At 39.1% G+C, this 21,374-nt stretch overlaps 1 protein-coding gene across 1 annotated transcript in view; it reads left to right on the top strand.

Moving 5' to 3' along the window:
• Window positions 1-18,678, top strand: part of ADAMTS6 (ADAM metallopeptidase with thrombospondin type 1 motif 6) — a 308,302-nt gene extending 289,624 nt beyond the window's left edge. The window contains exons 23-24 of the mRNA XM_021076778.1: window positions 2,110-2,266; window positions 15,500-18,678. Of these exons, the coding sequence (XP_020932437.1) occupies window positions 2,110-2,266; window positions 15,500-15,609 (267 nt within the window). The 3' untranslated portion in view covers window positions 15,610-18,678. The remainder of the gene's footprint in view (window positions 1-2,109; window positions 2,267-15,499) is intronic.

The following is a 21,374-nucleotide window of genomic DNA, read 5'->3' as shown; positions in this document are numbered from 1 at the left end:
CAAGAACAAATCGGTTAACTATTGTCTACTTGCAAAAGAACTCTTAACCTCACAGAAAAAAATGTGGAGGTTTTAATTAGCTTGATAATATAATTGACCATCTTTGAAATATTTTTTATACTTATTCTTCGATGGATTTAGCTGATGGAGGCTGTGAATTTGGGAAACGAGTACATAGGGCTTTTGGTATGTATTTTTATATTGATTGGATTCTATTCCATTTTATGTTCCAATCCTATTTTTTCTTTCTTCTTCCTCACTTTTAAATTGTGTTATCTTGATGAAGGTCACCTTAAATCCTTTAAAAGCAAATGGGTATATTTGGATAGAAGGAAAATTAAGTGTTGTTTCAAATGTCAAAAGGAAATCTATTAGGCTATATTAAAAAGTAATGCTCCAGAAAGTAAATTTCTAGGCAGTCAATGCCCTTTTCCTGCGGTTTTATAATTAACCTTGTAGCTGGTCATTTTCTAATATCTGAGTCCCAAGTAAATCATAGTGGCATACAACTATACCAGCATGATTTTGTTTGTGCTCTCTAGGCCTGTCATTATATATTAAAAATGGCATTTCATAGGAGTAGTTACCAAAATTATGGCCAAAATTCAGTATTGCTAGAGTGTAGTAGTATCCATAGACCTCTTTGGGGAGCCAGGAAAGATTTTCGGTTTCCATTAATGCAAACAAATATACTTGCTCTGGGCTCAGCCTTGTGGGGTAATAAAGGAAGAATGATCGTTAAATAATTAACAATTTACATTTGCGTAACAAATAATGAATAATTTGCTTTTTCAGGAGAGTATTTAATTTACAAAGTGCTCAAGTGGAATATACATCATAAGATTAATTAAGCATTATATGCAATTAAGTTTCTCTGTAGAAGTGTGACAGTTTTACAATCTATAATTTATATTATGCTATTAAAGAATCAGTACAGACATGCTCTTGTGATTTTTATTTAAAATGAGTAGGAATTTCTTATATAATCTTTGTTGCAATGAACTATGTAAAGATCATTTGAAAGTTTTTGCATGTTAATAATTTCACCAAATCTACAGTTATCAATTTGAGATTGTTCTTTTAAATATTGTCCTTTTCTTCTCATCTTTGTTTTCAATTCTGTTTCCTAAAATTGAAGTTAATCAGTGAAAATGCCTTTTCAAAGACGCTTTAATACATCTTTATGGTGCATTTATTTATCATTCTGTATTTAGAAACTTCAAAATAAAAGTGTCTGAATATCCTTGCAAGTCCTGTAAGTGCTTTGAGAGTTTTTGCAAACAAATCCAACAGGGCCTGGGTTTGTTTACTTTGTAAACATCACTATCACCTGTCTTCACACCACTGGCTCCTCATCTCTTTGATTCCAAACCTCACAGGCTTTCTGGTATTCTGGGCTGAAGGCCCAAATAATTGACCTCAGCTTCATTCTTCAGCCTAGACAGCTGATCATTCCCAGCTGAAACCAAGTCCCTGTGAGAGTAACTTCAATTCAAAGTAACTGAGTCCCGAAGTAGATAAAAAAGGAGAGGGAGACATGCTAATCGGCTAACACCAAACCTCTTCTCAGATTTGTCTCAGATTTGTGTGAAAATACCTTGTAAAACTCAAGGTATTTATTTAAACTCTTTTTTTTTTTTTAAACTGACCCCATTACCAGGTTTCACAGCAGTCACTGCTGTTATACTGAACTAACATTTTGATCAGTTTCAGAGCATTCCAGTAAATCATCAGGTTGTTATCCCACAAACCTATAATAGAGAGCAATAGTAATCCCAGCCCTAGAATCTCTGATTAATTATTCTACTTCATCACAAAGATTTTTCTCATATACTCCTGTTGAAGTTCACCAGCACTGCTTGGAACTGTTAGAATAATAGCCTAAGAAATCTCCACATATTGTCTTCTGGAAACTATAATGCTTTCATCTTCTAGGGTAATAACATAATTCTTGAGTTTCCAAATCAATACTATCGTAGAATGACCTAATCATATACCTCTCCAAAATGAACTACTTATGGGCTTTAAAGGCTAATGTGTGGTATTTGAAATGACATACCTCCTGAAAATGCTGAGATCAGTGTTTCATTTTTCTGTCTTTTGGTTTAGTGTTCTGCTCAGTGTGGCCTTGGACAGCAAATGCGGACTGTACAATGTCTTTCCTACACTGGACAGGCATCGAGTGACTGTCCAGAAACTGCTCGGCCTCCATCAATGCAGCAGTGTGAAAGCAAATGTGACAGTACCCCCATTTCCAGTACTGAAGGTAAGTTTCCCATGGAGAAAGGGCCTGAGGTCTCAAGTGATTCACCTGTCCTAATTTCCAGGGCATGAAGAGCCCTATAAAATCACTGATGTAGGTGTGTTGGTAGAGAACATTTGTTAAAGCTATGTATATACTGGATATATAATCTAGAAACCTATTTTTTTTTTTTCTGGCTATCCACTAACTATATGACCTTGTTAAATCACTTAACCTTTCTGGAGTTAAGTTTACTTATCTATACAATGAAAGGTTGGAGTGGATAGATAATCTCTAAGATTCTGTCCAGCCTGTCATTCTGCTTGACTTGTACTGGAAATATAAAGATGATTTCTAAGGAACCAAGCTTAAAAGTGAAAACTTCTATTTCCTTTTGGCTATAACAATGGATCTCTACTATTGCGAAGATTAAAATACATACCAGTTATATATATAATGAAAGCATATATTTGAAACTGCCTATGTTTCAAGTGCTAATTTTCTCATTGTAGAAAAATATAATTACACAGCTGTTTATATAAGAGGACAAAAGTCTTCAGACTCTAAAATTTTTCTTTGTTATATATGGGGAAATCCCTTTATTAAGAGCAGATGCTCATACAAATCCTGAATTTTTTTATATCTTATTTAAATAAACATACTTTTAAAAATTCAGTTAAGCACTCATTTGAAATTTCCTAAATGCTACTATGTACAAGGCACTGTAACAGAAACTATAGGGAGTATGGAGACAGAGATGGCATAGTCGGGAAGTTCAGACCACCTTCTCATATAAAAATAGAGGCATGATCAAAGAGGCATGCACAAACATCTGAAGCCATGGAATTTATTATGTAAGAAACCCAGCTGTAGGACTCTGCTTCAAAAATAAAAAAAAAAAAGAGCCATACTGAATATAATTTAATATCTTTCAAATGAAAATGATATGACAAATCTTTTAAAAAGAAATTGTTCCCATTAACCCCAAGCTCCCAATCCATCCCACTCCTTCCCCCTCCCCCCAGGCAACCACAAGTATGATTTGAGGTATATAACCGCTTGAGTTAATATATGCAAACTATTGCTTTTGGAATGGATTAGCAATGAGATCCTGCTGTATAGCAGTGAGAACTATGTCTAGTTACTTATGATGGAGCATGATAATGGGAGAAAAAGAATGTATACATGTATGTGTAACTGGGTCATCATGCTGTACAGTAGGAAAAAAAAAATTGTATTGGGGAAATAACAATTAAAAAAATGAATTCTACAAATTCCATAAATTAAAAAAAACAAATATCAAGTGTGGGAAAAAAAAAAAAAACTTGTGGCTTTATTTGGGTAATTTATGCACATTTTTGGCCATGCCCACAGCATGTGGAAGTTCCTGGGCCAGGGATCGAACTCACATCATAGCAGCTTTCCAAGCCACTGCAGTGACAACACCAGATCTTTAACCCCCTGTGCCACAAAGAAACTCCTATACATATTTTTATAGCTAAACATGATAAACAATTTTTTTGTCTTTTTTTCTGTTTTTTTAGGGCCACACCTACGGCATGTGGAGGTTCCTAGGCTGGGGGTTGAATCGGAGCTCTTGCTACTGACCTACACCACAGCTCATGGCAATGCCAGATCCTTGGCCCCCTGAAGTGAGGCCAGGGATTGAACCGGCAGCCTCATGGTTACTAGTTAGGTTCATTAACCGCTGAGCTACGATGGGAACTCCATGATAAACAATTTTAAAGGTGATTAGACTGTTCTCATCTTCTTTTATTCTCTAGAGGATGAGTTTGAACCCAACCATTTTTTTTTTTGGCTTATTGACATAGATTACATATTCATACAACTATAAAAATTAGAGAAATTGTTTTGTAAATATTACTCTTATTTGTTTCCAGACTGGAAACAAATTTTGCAAAGGTGTTTGCTGACTTCAGTAACCATTCATGTGCTTTAAAAATATGTCTATGGGAGTTCCCATCGTGGCGCAGTGGTTAACGAATGCAACTAAGAATCATGAGGTTGCGTGTTCGATCCCTGGCCTTGCTCAGTGGGTTAATGATCCCGCATTGCCGTGAGCTGTGGTGTAGGTTGCAGACACAGCTCTGATCCCGCGTTGCTGTGGCTTTGGTGTAGGCCGGCAGCTACAGCTCCGATTCGACCCCTAGCCTGCGAACCTCCATATGCTGTGGGAGTGACCCAAGAAATGGCAAAAAGAAAAAAATAAAAAATAAAAAAATAAAAGTATGTGTATAGAATATTTAATTATAAACTGATTGTGCTAAACTCTTCACTATTACAATTATTCTTTTTCTAATATACCATCATTTCTTACCTACTTCAATAACTCTCAGTTTTCTTTCCTTATTATATATTATTTTTTATTTTTCATTATACAATACTTTATATGTACCAAATATATATTGTGTAGTTAAAAAAAAAAAGAAATTATTCCTTTTGACCAGATTTATCTAGTTTGGAGGATTTTTTAAATTCTATTTTTAATGTTTCCATAAAGAATTTCATTTAGGAAGAGCAATCATCTTGTATGAGAGGATACAGAAAACATATCTTTACAAGTGGCCTGATTTTATATCTGAGCCTCAATACAATATACTTATTGTGTAAATAACTCTTTCAAAGAAATATAGCCTTACCCTACATTAATTCAAAATAACAATTTTATTTTGCAGAATCTTTGGCTATAGTGTCATCTATTTCTTTTTTGTCCCTTTCTTTGGTAAGGAACATTGTGAAAATCTAGCTTTCCCTCTCTTGAGAAGGACTCAAAACCTGAGAAGCAGAAGTACTTTTAATAACAAAACTATTTCCTTTAAATGATCTAAGTTTTAAAAATCTCTTTTCCGTAAGACCTGCAGCAAACAGCTCTTATCTATTGTAAATTATTGGCAATCAGTCACATGGGTTTGGGAGTCTGTTCTTCAGAGCTAGAAGATGAGAGGTTAAGGTAGAAGAGAAGATATAACTATCATATTAAAATATGTTTGTTATTGTGTTAGAGTCTTTGTATTTACTATCCACTTTATATATCTCATATACATAAATGTCTATGTGTGTATTAATATAATCATGATAACAGCCTTTAGAGAGTTGGTATTACTGATGAGGAAACTAAGGTACAGAGAGAGAGAATGACTTGTCCACATTACAAGACTAGGAAGTAATAGAGTCCTGATTTGAAGTTAGATTTGGAAGAGCCCTAGGACATGTCATTTTCAATTACATTTATATGCTATTTGTAGTTCACCCTCTAAAGTTGGGCATTTTAACATGAAAACAGAGCTTCTGGTTATGAAGTGTAGACACTCTAACGTGATTGTCAAAAGATTAAGGCTTAACTGTTGTTGAAAGAACTGGCTTTTTCACATGCCTACAATTATATATGTTGAAGATATGTTTATAACTTCATTTTAGGCCATTTTAATGATTTCTGCAAAAACTTCCCTGTAATGGATAATTAGCATACATAAGCTTTGCAGCTGAAGATGTAATGCTGTTTTTTTTTAGAGTGGGCAGAATATCATTTGCAACTGCCTTAAAGAAATTCTCTTAAAATGGATAGGTGTTAGTTAATCTTATGCTTTTTGGATTATTTAGAGAAGTACCTCATAGTCATTCTGCCTGGCCAAATCACCTATTATTAACATTAATCTGAGATAAGCAGTTAATACAATATTTTTAGCCTTCTCAGTAAAGGAGGAAACTTTTAGGAAATTACTAATCCTGCAAAGTATGACTAATCCTAGAATTGTTATTCCCTAAATCTGTTGACTCATATAAGATAAAATCACTGTCTTTTATAAAATCACAATCAAAGTAGAAACAGAATATCTGTTGTAACTCATTTTGTCTTCTCTTTAGCTTCCCAATAGCATATATTGAATATATTCAAATACCTGGAACTATCTGTTCATTTCCTCAGAAGCTACTTATTAAATGCTTGCTGTGGCTATCCTCTGCCATTTGCTATGGAAAGTTCAAATGCATTTAAAAGTTCATAGTCTTACAGAGAAGATACTTCTTTTAAAAAATAATAAAGCAAGGTGGAATGTGTTATGTGGAGCAGTTTACACAAAGTGCTAAGGGTGTTCAAATGAAGGACTGATGACTTTAACCTTTTGGATCAAGGCAAGCTCCGTAGGCTGTGGCCTGTGAGCCAGTTGTAATGTGTAGTTGGAAAAACCCAGTGTGTATGTATCCTGAGAAGAGGATGAAGCAGTTGATTTGAGTCATAATTTGTCATCCATAGAGGAAAGAAATGGGCAGATAACATGGATGTCAAAAGAGAAGAGGCTCTTGCATGAAAGTAACGTGAGAGTTAACTTGATAGAGCTTCTGGGAATCAGATCAGGGAGAGAAAAAGTGCCTTTTACAAAGGGGAAGTTGGAAGGAAAGTCCAATCGTTGAGGGAAGGAGCAGGTTTTTGTTAATGCCGGAGGTAAAAGAGACCCCTTTTTTCCCCAGCAGAATCAGGTTCCCTTGACTCTTAGAGGAGGCTATTGAGAAACTAGTCCATCTCTACCCAAAGCAAGACAGGTTAGGACTATGGGAGGTTCCTTGGGATCTAAAATACAGTCTTGGAGATCCTGTCATGGCTCAGGGGAAATGAATCTGACTAGCATCCATGAAGACGCAGGTTTAATCCCTGGCCTCACTCAGTGGGTTAAGGATCCAGCATTGCTGTGGCGGTGGCGTAGGCCAGAGACTACAGCTCCAGTTTGACCCCTAACCTGGGACCCTCCATATGCCATGGGTGCAGGCCCAGAAAGACCAAAAATAAATCATATAAAATGGTCTTTCAGTGGGGTCTCTATGGGTAACATGGGCCACTGTTAGAATCTTGAGTGTTGTTTCAATTACCAAAGTTTAGGAGATGATTCCTCTCCTGACATCTTATTATGAAAATAAAAAGTTTCAAACATACAGTAGAGTTGAACAACTTTACAATGAACATCCATCATCTGGATTCTAGCATTAACATTTTACTGAACTTACTTTATCACATAGATATCTATCTGTCCACCCCTCAGGGTGGTGGTATTTAAATAATATGCTCCACTCATCCAACAGTTAATTCATTTACTTAGCAAACATACCTACTATGTGCCAGCCACTGAGAATATGAAAGGCCCTGTTCTCAAAGGAAGCACAGTTTAGAAGGGCTTGACAACATGCAAACAAATGATTTTCACAATATGGAGACTACTGGACAGAGTAAGGGGTATTCAGCAGAAGAATCATGGAGAAGGAAAGCTTGAGCAGGGCCCTGGAAGTAGTGAGACAGTTGGCCAACAAAACTTTGAGAGGCTGGGCATTCCTGACAGAGATGAGAGTGTGCAGTCACAGTTCAGTGTGGCTGCAGTGGCTGACAGATGAACAGGCAATGGAGGTGAGGCTACAAAGAGAGAGATGGGACTTGCTTTGGGAGGGTCCTGTACACAGTGGAAGGAAGTTAGGACTCTATCTATGAGTTCTAAAGAGCAAGTGAAGGAAATTGGGGAGTGACATGCTTAGGCTGGCAAGTGTATAAAGGGGCAGAGCGAGGACAGCCTTGTCTGCGCAAAGAGTTAGAAAGCTGGTCTAAGAGTCCAGGCTAGAAAGGATGAATGTTTGAACTCAGGCTGGTATAGTAAGAATCAAAACCAGGGTAATGAATTGGGGGAAAAAAAAGAATAAAATGGAAAGGGAAATAAAAAGATCCCGATGGACAGTTAGACATGGATGAGAATATGGCATGGAGTTCAGTATGACTCCCAAGTTTCAGATCTAGGTAACTAGATACTCTTAATCATGGTAAGGCATTTAGGTAGCTATATGGAAATTAAGCACATTAGTCCCCAAAATCCATAATAAAATAATGGAATTTGATTAAGATTTTTTTTAAATAAAATAAAGAGTGGAGAGAGATTGAAGGAATAGAGGGAGGTCAAGGCAACAAAGTACAGTAAGAGAAAGAAAATCAGAAGTGGAGCATCAAGAAATTAAAAATGAATAGTAAGAGGAAAGTAGGAGGAGGAAGAAAGGAGATAGAATTTGCCCATGTTCAACGTCTGCTTTAGCTCTTTATTCCTGAAAGCCTTCAGCTAAGAGTTAAGGCATTATAGGCTTGATCTTGACAGATTGCCACTGATGAAGGTAACACTGCATTCCTGCTAAGAATGAATTATAGACACAGTAGGTATCACTGCATTTGAAATACTACTCAGAGTAATTTTTTAAAGTACATCTGGCAGCTGAGACTAGCCTACTCAGGCTCACATGAAATTCTATCCGAAATGCCATTTTATTCATCTTTATGCAGTTTCAGTTTCCCTTGTAGTTTATATGGTGAGTCTTTTCAGCCTCTCAATAGCACAAGGCACTCTGTCATCTAGTATTTATTGCTGCCAGGTAATGATTCATGGTGTGGAAAGGTGAGCAGGAAAGGTGTGGTTAGTGTACACTGCTTTACCAGCCCAGGCTGTCTTACAGTGGCTTTGGCAGGTCTCAGTCTCCCTCAAGTAAATGACTCTAAGAAAGCCTGAGCAGCTCCTGAAATCTCCTAAGATCCCTGGAACAAAACGGCTACTGAATTTGGGTTTTAAAGTGGCATTTGATGTATTAAAATCAGTGAAAGGAATGAATGGTGAAGGTCATTTGAACTTTGATTTCAAGGAGGTGAGGAAGTCCAGTCATTTTCATTGCCATTTTAAAGAGCTGATAATCCATCTTAGTGTTCAGGTTTGCATCCCTGGCTATCTAGTTTGGAGGGAATCCTGGATTTGTATTGGGAAAAGAGTACCTTGAGGTTGACTGTGGGTGGCATCCAGAGAATAAGACTGGGTTAGAAGAAACCAAGAAAGCAAAGAGATAAAGGAATGGCTTAGTCCATGGTAGAGGAATCAGAATAAAGTTCCATAGTTGTTATCCCCTTGCTTCAAGGGTAAAAATGTGGTCGACTGTTCCCACTGCAGTGAATAATATCAAGTTCCTGGGCAACACTTATTTCATCCCTTTCCAGTCTGAATATGTTAAATATCAAGGACTTAAGTACAGTTTCATCAGGAAACATACTGAGTTCACATCCCCCCCGCCAACTCCTGCGTCACACATGCACATGCACAGCCTTTGCCATCTCTCTTCTCCCCAGGCTCTGCAACTCCATGGGCAGTTTGAGAGAGCTACAGCTGGTTGTATTTTTGTAATCCAAAAGATAGACCCTTAGGGGAGAATTGTAACTCTCCGCTTACTGTGTTCTTCCTCTGAATCTCATCAAGAGCTTATGGGCACAGAAAACATGTATCCTTCAAAGAAAGATGCCGAATGGTCCATCCTGTCCTTATGTATCTCAATGCCTTAAGTGATACAGTTTAGGCAGGCTTGGCAACATTTTATGAAATATATACAAGAGCACTGCATTTCAGGAGCTCCTCTTTTACTCCTTGGATTAAGTCAAGCCATCAAAGTCACACTGAATCTCAGTCCAATTGCATCATAAATTCATACACCTATGTGCTCAGTGTGAGTACTTTGAAATCATGTCTTTTAGGTCAGGGTTTTGAAAGGTTGATATAAAGCACCTGGGGGGGGGGAACCCACTGGAACATCAATGATAAGTAGATTCATGTGTTGCCTATGAAACAGGTTGTCTATTTTTTTTGCTCAACTCTACCAAAACTCAGATTACCAATGAGACCCACTCCAGCATACCTGGAAAGTCACTTAGGATTCTAATCATGGGTCTAATTCCCATTGTAGGGCCTAGCAGCTGGCTTTCAGCCCTTGATATATTATGAAGTCTCTTTGAGAAGAATTTAGGAATAGTCCATAAATTGCCATTCACATCAGAAACTTCTAGCCTAGGATAAAATGAAATTTTATTTTCAGGCAGGGTAGTGAAAGGAGATGATGTTAAAAAAGAGAGAGAGAGAGAGACTAGTTAGGTCCACAAATATTTCCTAGAAACCACAAAATAAGGACCCTTCACCCTTACTTACAATAGCTTCATAGGAAAAAGGTAGAAAGAGTGTCTTGTCATTCTCCTCCCCAGAGAGTACTTAGCTGGTGCATAATGATAGTACAAGAGAAAATCAGACTTCTTAATCTTAACATCTTTGACCCTGCTGGCTCAGATTCCACTACTTAAAAAGTAGTAGCTACAAATGTATCTGCATGAACAAAATACGGTAGTAAAGATCAGACCTTCAAAACAGATCAGTTTCAGAGGAATCATATTACAAAAAGATTCTCCAGAAAGGATTCCTTGCAATAGCTCTCCTAGTATAATTGTTTATATGCAGACAGTGTATTACTTGGGTATAGAGAACCAAATTTTTAGATATTTTAGATATTAGCTAGATATCAGTACCAACTGAGAACCATTTAGAAATTAAGCGAGAATACATGTTATTTTTTTGTTTTTGTTTTTTGGCCACACCTCCAGCATGTGGAAGTTCCTAGACCAGGGATCAAACCTGTGCCACAGCAATGACCTGAGCCACTACAGTGAAAATGCTGGATCCTTAACCTGCTGTGCCATAAAGGAACTCTTTGTTTTGATTTCAATAGGAAAATGTGATTTAATTTATGCACAATTTTTCCAGAATGGTTTTTTCACATATGCTGGTATTGGCTGAAGGGAATGAAGACTATTTAATATTTTCAGTGGGCTTTGAGGATGAGGCAGACTAGTGAATGCTAAATTTTATAATTACGGCACCTCAGCTACATAAAATGTCAGTAAGTCAGTCCAAGGGCACATCAGGTCAGTCCTCTCTAGCTAAGCTAAGGAAGTGACCTGACACAGGGGCTGAATGCACCAATGTAATTTAAAACTTGTACACATTTTTAAGATTACATTCAGCTTTCTGTAATGATGGTGCTTTAAAACCTTGATGTGTTAAAATTACCTTTCTCTCATGTGATTTTACAAAATCAAGGGAGAAAGGGGTAACTAAAGAAATGTATTCATTCGGAGTTCCCATTGTGGCACAGTGGAAACGAATCCGACCAAGAACCATGAGGTTCGATCCGTGGCCTTGCTCAGTGGGTTAAGGATCCGGCGTTGCCGTGAACTGTGTTGTAGGTCCCAGACATGTCTCGGATCTGGTGTTTCTGTGGCTGTGGCATAGGCCAGCAGCTACAGGCCCGATTGGACCCCTAGCCTGGGAACCTCCATATGATACGGATGTGGCCCTAGAAAGACAAAAAGACCAAAAAAAAGAAAGAGAGAGAGAAAGAAATGTATTTAGGCAATTCTGAATGCCCATGACCTATAAGGTTCATTTTAAAAAATATTTATCCCTTCTCTAATGTGGCAGAGCAAACTTCCTGATAATGATGACCCTAAAGGTTGACCTATCAGTACTATTAGCCAAGAACAAGATGTATTGACAGACACCTTTTTGCAGTAAGATGCCAAAAATGCTGCCAAAATAGAGTGGTTTTGGAGTCAAACAAACCTGAGTTATGGCCCCAGTTCTTAGACCAACTAGCTGTGTGCCACAGAATGAGTTTCCTAACCCTTTTGAGCTTCAGTTTTGCCATCTGTGTAAAGCTGACATTGTATATACTTAAAAGGGTTAAATGTATATAAATATGTAAAACTGCCTAAGGCAATGCCTGGCACATAGGAAGTGCTCAATAAGTTACTTTTATAAAGTTATCATTACTAGATTAATCTCTCATGAAGTTAAAAGACTGAAAGAATGAAAAAACAGTAATTAATTCTTCCAGTCCTGGCAGTCCCTCGAAGGCAAAACCGCAAAGTAGGAACGGGATCTTCCTCAGGGCTCCTCCTTCATGGGAGACCCCTACACTCCAGCAAGGCTGAGTTTCCTTCTACTACAGCCCATTTAATCGTTTAAGCCCAACATTTAATGACTCATCAAGGCCCATTGCCTGCTTGGCAGTCCCCAACCCTGAATCTTCTATCTCACCCCACTCCCACCTCATCATGATTTACTTTCTCTCTGTTAAAATCTTTTTGCCAATTTTCTTGTGTGTTCCAATGAAGAGCCTATATATACTTGGATAAGGATCCCAGAGAAATAATGCAGGATGGTTGTTCTCAGAAGCTGATGTGTTGTTGGTAACAGTAATGAGAGCTAATAGACTGTGTGCTCCCTCTGTGCCCAGGCCGGGCACTTGCTGGAGATGTTAACCTCATACAAGCCTCACAACATCCTAGGAACTGGTGTTATCACCATCCCCACTTCACAGATGAAGAAACTGAGGCTGACAGGAGTGAAGTCACTTAGCCAAGGACAAACAAATGCTGGGAGGAGGCAATGCCAGAATTTACCCCCAGTCTGCCGCCCCAAGCCTGTGGTGCACGCACAGGTCCTGAGGCACTCCCAAGCACTCCCTACCTCCCGAAGCTTGATTCTGCTCCCAGGACCCAAATGAATTCCTTTTTTCAATGAGGGTACTTGGAACCAAGTCTGTTGAGAACCAACGTAACAGGTATTGGAAGTTGAGAGGGGAAAACTCGGGCAGCTGGCCACCAGCGTGTTCCTAGACTAGACACTGCTCATTTTCAGCACCCACCTGAGGAGCTGAATCCCCCCCAAGCATTTATATTTCAAATAGCCTGAATGAGTCTCCCAGTGAAGTTGTACCTCAGGAAATATTCTTTGTTTTGTCTTTAAACCGACTTGAGCCCAGAGGACAGCATTTTCTCAGTAGTAATCTGAATGCTGCATCCATCCTTGTTGAGAAGTTCAGAGCGCAACTTAAGTTGTGGTAAGAGGGAATAATAACTAATAGTGATGATAATAGTAATGGTCATTCAACATCTTACGCTTATCGAGAGCCAGTAACCATTCTATGCACTGAGCCAGGTGATACCGTGGAATACCCATGCTGCAAGCAGGAGCAGTAACACTCCTCATCGTTATTCGCAGATGGTGATGCTTAACCTCTTAGGCACAGAGAAGGTAGGCAGTTTGTTCAGAGTCTTGACATTAGTAAATGGTAAAGCTGGGCTTAAACCTAGGCAGTCTGGCTTCTAATTTTATTTTCTTGTGCTATTAAAACAACCAGTCGTCCCCTATCGATTTGTCAACTAAATCATTTTTATGACCAAAGCCAAAGTTTATTTGGTACTCTAAGCAGTCCCACCAAGCCCTGTTACAGAGCATGAGAGCAGTAATCTCTGTTGGCAGGCTGCCCGCTTAGGATGGTGATTTGAAATTAAAGATGAGGGAGTTCCCGTCGTGGCGCAGTGGTTGACGAATCCGACTAGGAACCATGAGGTTGCGGGTTCGATCCCTGCCCTTGCTCAGTGGGTTAACAATCCGGCATTGCCGCGAGCTGTGGTGTAGGTTGCAGACGCGGCTCGGATCCCACGTTGCTGTGGCTCTGGCGTAGGCCGGTGGCTACAGCTCCCATTCGACCCCTAGCCTGGGAACCTCCATATGCCGCGGGAGTGGCCCAAGAAATAGCAAAAAGACAAAAAAATAAATAAATAATGAAATTAAAGATGAGTGATAGTGTGCCAGCTTTTCTCATCCTTTATGTTTGGCTTTTCTTATAATTTTAATAATTGCATTAACTAGGCAATATATTCCTCTTGGTAACACTGATACCAGTTTTTTTTCCCCACAAGAATATTCTTAGTCTAAACTTTTTTTGGTTACTTTTTACTGCTCATGATAGAGAGGGAAAAAAGTAACAAGTGACCTCCAAATTAAGATATATGGAGATATTTTCACCTCAGATTCAAACTTGATTCATCAAATATCATCTGATTTATTTTTAGTGCAAAGTTTAAAGGAATTTTTAATGTCCCTCCTACTTTCTTTTAGCCAAAACTTAAATTTATTGAGACTCTTAGTATGGAAAGTTTCTATTCAAATTTTTTAACTATTATTCTCTTGGTAAAACAAATCTCAAATATGGGAGTTTGATGGTGGCAGGGCTTATACTTTCAGAGAATTATGGGTTACAGTTTAAAATTTTAAGTCTTTCACAGAAAGAACCTTGAAAGTGAGATCAATAAAATTGTTACCCTACTTTTCAATAATAGGAACTGGAAACTTTCCCATTTCTTTGCATTTAATTTTCTGTGTTTAGCATATGGCTTGTATACTATGTATGTGATCCCCTAGAACTTTAATGGTTTTCTAAAGCCAGGGAAAGAGCAGGCAAATAAACAAGGAAACAACAACAACACACGTTCTGTTACACTGAATATTTCCTAGTGTTCTGCCTGATTCTAATTACCTTAAATAATTTACCCAGGATGCTTCAGTATAACCACCTGGAAAAATGAGGGTGGAACTTTGATTCTGGGAGGCATATGGAAATTTAATTACTAGATTTACAAAGTATTTTAAAATCCCCAGATAAAATTGACCAGAGTGCTGGAGAAGAATATCATTATTAGCAGTAGTGGGGTTATATGGGGTGGCAGGGGCTTCTGAGGATTAAAGGCCAGTGTTTTTTTCTCTACCCTGGGCCCTCATCCCCATCTTCTGCAACCAGCCTCAAGGGGAAGTGGAGAAAGAATCATTTATTCACCTTCTGGCTACAACAACTGCAGACTTCAACTGTGGCAATTCTAGCACTGAGGAGAAAACACACATAGGAAAAAAGAAGGCCATGTCTCACTTCCAAATTAAAAAAAGACATTTCTACATGTTTCCATAACCCACAGACTGCTGCCATTTGAGGCCAACCTCTCAAAGTTTTCCTCTTTGTCTAGCGTAGTTGCTGAATCTAGGCCACTGTCAGCAATCCTTTTCATTCACCCAGGCCCATCCCCACACCCCACAGATGCAGAGATTCTCTTAAGACATGTGTACTTTGGTATCAAACAATGCAACTCATGTTTGATTTTGGATAACCTTGCACCGCTGAATAAAATAACCCTTGAGAAAGAAGCAATAAAAGCGCTGTAAGAAAAATGACTCATGTTTCCAAGCTGTCTAAAGTGATCACTTATCCCAACAAATGGTAATTCTTTCAAGACACAGTGGGCATGCACCATACTTATAAAAGTCTGGAAGAAAAGCCTTGCAATCATTTTTTTAAAAATTGTGTTAAAATATATCAAAAGAATGTTTCTGGTAGGCTGTACGGGACACGGTATGCTTGAAAACAAAAACAAAAATCACATGGATGTGAAAGCCAAGGGGCCTTGGCCCTGGGGGTTGGGGGCAGTCCTTGCTGAACATCGAGGCTCATTGTCTTGTTTATGTACGTGTTTATATGCCCTTAATTGTTTTTCCCCTTTTTGCCCTCACTCGTTAGAGTGCAAAGATGTGAACAAAGTGGCTTATTGCCCACTGGTGCTGAAGTTCAAGTTCTGCAGTCGAGCATACTTCAGACAGATGTGTTGTAAGACCTGCCAAGGACACTGACCTACGGAAAGCCAGAGAGAGTGCCTTGTCATTTCATCGTGGAAATGTGTCCATCACAGAGAGCCACCCAGAGGAAGAGGATTGATGTCCTTGCAAATGCATTACCCTGTGGAAAACGTAACCACTGGTCAGCACTAGCTGACAGGATTTCAATATTATTTTAACTTCTGTGAAGTGGGATTTATTGATCCAAAGTGCTGGACACGGTATTAGGAGGGAATGCCAGATTGGAGAGATCCAAACAACACAGGGAGACTTGCTTACTGTGGAACGTTTGTGTTCTTTCGAGTAAATCCAATAGCCTGTTTACCTCCTTGGACCATTAAGATAATTTTTATTAAGGACTTAGCAATGACACTGAATCCATTTGTATTTAAAACTTTAAAATGTAGCTGTTATGACTTGGTCAACTATGGAAGTAAAGAAGATTCAGAAATCTTAAGTCGTAGCTTAAAAATATTTACTATACTTTATCTCACTACAACAGCACCACAATTTAAATTTTAAACAGGCTTTGAACTGTAATTTAAGGAGCAATTTTATAAATCAAAAGTAATGAAAGTTTGTATTATTTTTCTTCATTCCACTTAATTTCCTTAGGAATAATCCCCCTGTTCTGAACACTGCTGTGAGCCATATATAAACTGTATTAAACTGAACAACAATGAAGGACTTAGTTTAAAGCAGTGCATCAGTTACTGCAGCTGTGCAAGTCTATAAATTCACTGCTAAAAGACTGTGGCCAACTTGCCATTGTGCAAGTGAAGCTGAGATTTCCATTAAAACTTTAAGAGAAAAACATTTCAGTTTCATGCAGAAGCCAGACCTGGGGTATGGTAGAGACTGAAGTACCAGGCCTTTTGCTGCCATCACAAAGGATGCCTCAGTTCTTATTTGAGTCACCCCAACTCACTTGTGTTTACATCCTCTCCAGCCACAGAACGGCTTCTGCCCTGTTGGATTGTTGCATATGCATGTTGAGCTTACTGAGATGATACCGTGCAAAAGAGAGATTGGCTCAATGAAAACCAGGCAGACCCTTTTGCTGACAATTACGATGGGTTCCAGATGTCCCTTCTTTGATATGGCAAAAGGGCATTTATTTATATGAGAGCAAGTGTGTGTGTGTGCGGGCGCTTTTGAGTGTGTGGGTAGCTGAGTGTGCTTGCACATAAATGTGCTATTTCTGTGAGTTTTAAAGTAGACAAGGGATAACAACCAAAGAAGAAAAACTCATGAAGACTAGAGATCATAAAGCATCATTTTGATAGTCACTCAACCAAGTATTTTGTATTTTTTATGGATACTCTGAATGGCAATTAAATGTGAAACCCAATTTCTTGGGCATATCAAATTCTAGAATCAAATCCACCTAAATTAAATCAACTAGCTCACATTTTCCCTGTCCGCAAGTTTCACATCATGCTCATCCAAAATTTGACAGTGAGATTTTAAAGGAGAGAAGAAAGAGGGTACTTGCTTATATGAATATTTTGTACTTGAACACTTGCAGCAGGATCTTGATGAATGTGTCTTATGTCCTACACATGTGTGCATCATGTGAAATGGACACCTCCAACTCAAACCAAACGGCTCCTTTGTAAAGTTATTACTTGCAGTTAAAGAGTATATTTGACTTAAACCCGTCACTGTGCTCTCCAGCAACATAACAGGTGTATCACATGCACCATGGTGGTCGATTAGGTCTTTTCGGAAAGGAAGAGAGACTCATAGACTTCAAAAACCAAACTAAACGTCAGGTTTGCTGTGGACGGTCAGCATGGGACATCCGTTGCTCTGCGTGTTCAGTCACAGTCATCTGTGTCTCCTCACCTGCTTTCTCTCTCAACACCCCAGCTCATGTCCCTGAGTTTCCAGAGAAAGCTTTTGACGGTAGATGAGAGTGGCTAGGGCCCCTATCTCTGCTGCCTTGGAAAACAGCCAAATGCCACCTCAGCCATGCAGTGAAGGGCAACACGGCCTCAGCACTGACTTCCCTGGGCCCCTTGCAAAGAGCAGTTAACTTGGTGCTAATGTGCCCTGTTGAAATAAAATCAATAAACAAAATGTGGGTGGTTTCTGTGGCATTTTAGGCATAAGTTTGCTATTAGCATCTGCTTTTCTCCATCGTAAATATCAGATCATGTTTTTATTTTTTAAAGATTTCATATATTACTGACTAAAGGCTACTTTTCACCTCACCTGGGAGCTAACATTGTGTGGGCCACTCCTGCCTCAGCCCCGTGCAGCACCCCAACTTGGTGCTGGAAGAGGAGGGCAGCCAGTGTCCCTCCGGGGTGTGCAGAGGCACCAAGACCAGGAGGCAGAGAGCTCCCCAGGGCAGCGTCAGATTACCTTTCTAGAAGGAACCAAGCACAGGATGTGTAACCGGAGTAAACTTTCAGTTTGCCTTGAGTTTAAACCTGAATGGGGAAAAATCACATTCCACGGCACCTCACAATACTGCTGCTACTCTGTAGTCAACCACATGGCTAAATGATGCTCTATTCCTAAATAATAACAATAGGATTGTCGGTGCAGGCTGAGCCACCATGGCACACCTTCCAAAAGAAGTGAGTTGTATAGGCTACTTAGGGAACCCCAGGGAAACTGGTACCCTGTGGCTGAGAACAGTATCTGCCATTGGCATAAAGGCCCACTATAAAAGGCAAGGTAAACATATCCAACTGATTAAACCCCTTGAGATGTGTGTGACTCCCCAAAGAGTCCATTTCATTAGGAATTTTGTTATTTGAGTGAATGTCACATAGGTATCCTTAATAATGCAGAAGGAAATTATCTTTGTATTATTGTGATTAGTTGTTGCTTATTATTTTATACTCAGTATTAATGTGGTACACTGTTACTTTTTTTTTTTTTTTTGCTTTTGTAAATTATATTCTAATTTATTGCCATGTTTCCTAACACTTGTCCTACATTCAATCTCCTGCTTGTAATGAAAATGAAAAATTCATTGTAACACTTGATGGAGTGAAATTCCACACCAGGCACAGATTTTTTTTAACATAGATAATTTAGTAAAAATAAAAATTCAGCTTGTAAGAATGATTGAGATGGAAGTTGTCTGTTCCCTGAAAAGCTGGTGTTGAACTCACAGTAGGAGGACTCCGTGCCTTGGAATACCACGCTACATTATCCAAAATTTCCAGGTAGTGTCCAGGATTGTGTAATTTGTTGCATTCTTGTTATCTTCTCCACAGATGGCATCTGTTTATAAGTGTTTTAATAACATCTAAATGCAAGGCCTTAGTTATTTCTGGTGGGGGGATATCCCCAGATGCTACCACCCAGCTATTTTAAGGCCAGAAAGGAAGTCAAGATTGGCCATGACCACATAACTTCAATCAGATGGCCCACAACTCTTTTTGCCCCCTCCTTCTTTTGCCTTCAAACAAGGCAGATTCAGAGAAGAGGATGCAAGCTATTTCTTTGTGGAAAGGGTGCTAGATATGGAATTCATACTTAAAGAGCTTTTCTTCTCAAACTCAACTGTGAGCAAAGAACATGATAAGCACACTTCCACCTTCAGACACTTCCTTTTTGGCCAAACCACTTTGCTGAACTGGGGGATGCTATCGTATGCAAAGACAACTCAACAGTTAATAAGTTCAGCAGCTAATACGAAGATGGCCTTCCTGCATGGTTAGCTATTTGAGTACTTTCATAATGAAAACTTCATCAGGTACATAAGAAGGTGTGCAGTGTCCAAGCATGGCTGTGCTTTAATCCACTTACCACCCCTCATATCCCTGCCTAACACATTCAAAGAAATCAAGTGAGGTGATTAGATATTCCTTGGGGGGGTGGGTATACTTTTCCAAGGTCATCCTAGGAGCCAAAAGTGGCTGAAGTATTATAAATGCTCAGTTACTAAGAAGACCCTAAGACTAACTATTTTAATCTCCCACTGTATTTGTAATAGGGAAGAACAAATCTGACTCGGTGTTGGATCTGTTTCTTTTACTTTAACCTTTGTGCTCTGTTACCTGTGCTTAGTCATGCTAGCTATGTACCTTTTGTGAAAGGATGTTGCCTATAGCCTGCAATATGTAGGATAGCCCATTCTCAAGTCTCTGACTTTTAAAGGTGTAACACTTTTCTGTTCATATAGAGATAAAGAGTTATAGAACAGAAAATGACCTTTGTCTTATCGGAGGTTTACAGGAACATCATGACCTGACCTATCTGGAAAGACGCAAGAACAAAGGATTCTGACACCAAGAAGTCTACAACAACCAACCACATTCCCTCTCCTTTAGTATAAAAGAAGCCTAAATTCTAACTCAGGTAAGGTGGTTCTTTGGTACGCTAGTCTGCCAACTTCTTGGTCTGCCAGCTTTCCAAATAAAGCAGTACTTTCTTGCCCCCAAAACTCATCTCCCAGTGTGTTGGCCTGTCATGCAGTGAGCAAAATGAGTTTGAACTCATCCACACATTTGCAAAGGATATGTTTGCAATAGGATAGTTCTGCTATGGGTCAGAGATGGGGGAATACCAAGAAACAAGACTTTCCTTAGATTCTTCAGTCAAGTGTATCTTTTCGTCTACAGTTGTTTTCAAGCTCCTGATTAAATGATACTTTCCCTGTGAAATATTCAAAGGGTACTGTCCTCCTTAAGGCACTGACCCCAAGGACAATGTGTCCACTGTAGACGTTTTGCCACTCTCTGAGGAGCACTAGGATCACCTTCAAGCCCTTATGCTCCAAAAGGCCAGGTGACATTTTTTTCTGGTAAATTAGGAAGAAAGTTGAGGATTGCTCTTGGAAACAAAAATTTGAATTTGTGTGGCTCGGATAAATTTCATTACTTTTAAAAGAAGGGGAAAGAAATGTAATTTGGAGAGAAAAAAAGCCATAGCTCAGGCAGACTGGAAAACTCTAAATAAGTGGTCACTGAAAAGAGCAAAGATCAGTCATTGAATATAAAAAAGTGACAGATTAACTGTATTTGCAATTCTGTCTCATTCATATTACCAGAATGTGTGGAATAAACTAACATACGTTTTTTAAAAGAACAGCTGTTCACAATGGTTTTGTGCCTCAGACTGCAAAACCTCAGGCTGGAACTTAAAAGGAAAATGATCTTTTCTCCCATCTCTTTCTCAGAGGGTTATTTCTATCATCCCTTGTCCCCCTTTTCATCCACAGATGACATGTGAACCCAGAAATGGAGCAGTGGTTTGAGGGCTGGCTCCATTCTGTGGAGGAAACCAAAGTTATGCCATATTTTCTCTTGGTTGATGGTTTTCCTTACTTGGGCTGCATAGGTGATGAAAACTAATTTCCATGAAGAGACCCTGTCTTCACAGGAAGGACACCCTCTGAGTAAAGAAGGGCCAAATAATACCTAAATTCTCCAGCTCCAGAGATTGGGGAACCTGATTCTCCTTCACTTGAGGACACAGAACACCATGCCAGACTAGTCAGATTCCACTGTCCCAGACCTTAGAGCTTGTGAAATTCAATCACGAGCTTTCTTCTTGGATCTTGGCTTTGATGCATTACCTTACAGAGGTTTCGTATAATAAAGGGCAAGTTATCCCACCAGCTTCAGCCTACCAGAAGTCAGAGTGCTTCTTCAGGTCAATGGCTCAGGAGGTGGTGGCATCCACCAGCCCAAGACTGATGTAATTCTTGGAGGGCCTGATATGTGCCCCCAGCAAGGGCAGGTGTGGATAGCAGGCTCCTATATGGGCCCACAGAGTGGTAATTATGAGACCCCTGAAATCCCAAGGAAAAGTAG

The sequence above is a fragment of the Sus scrofa genome, chromosome 16 (assembly GCF_000003025.6).
Source record: "Sus scrofa isolate TJ Tabasco breed Duroc chromosome 16, Sscrofa11.1, whole genome shotgun sequence".
NCBI lineage: Eukaryota > Metazoa > Chordata > Mammalia > Artiodactyla > Suidae > Sus > Sus scrofa.
Note: the sequence above shows the minus strand (reverse complement) of the source record. Positions and strands in the feature narration are given on the sequence as shown.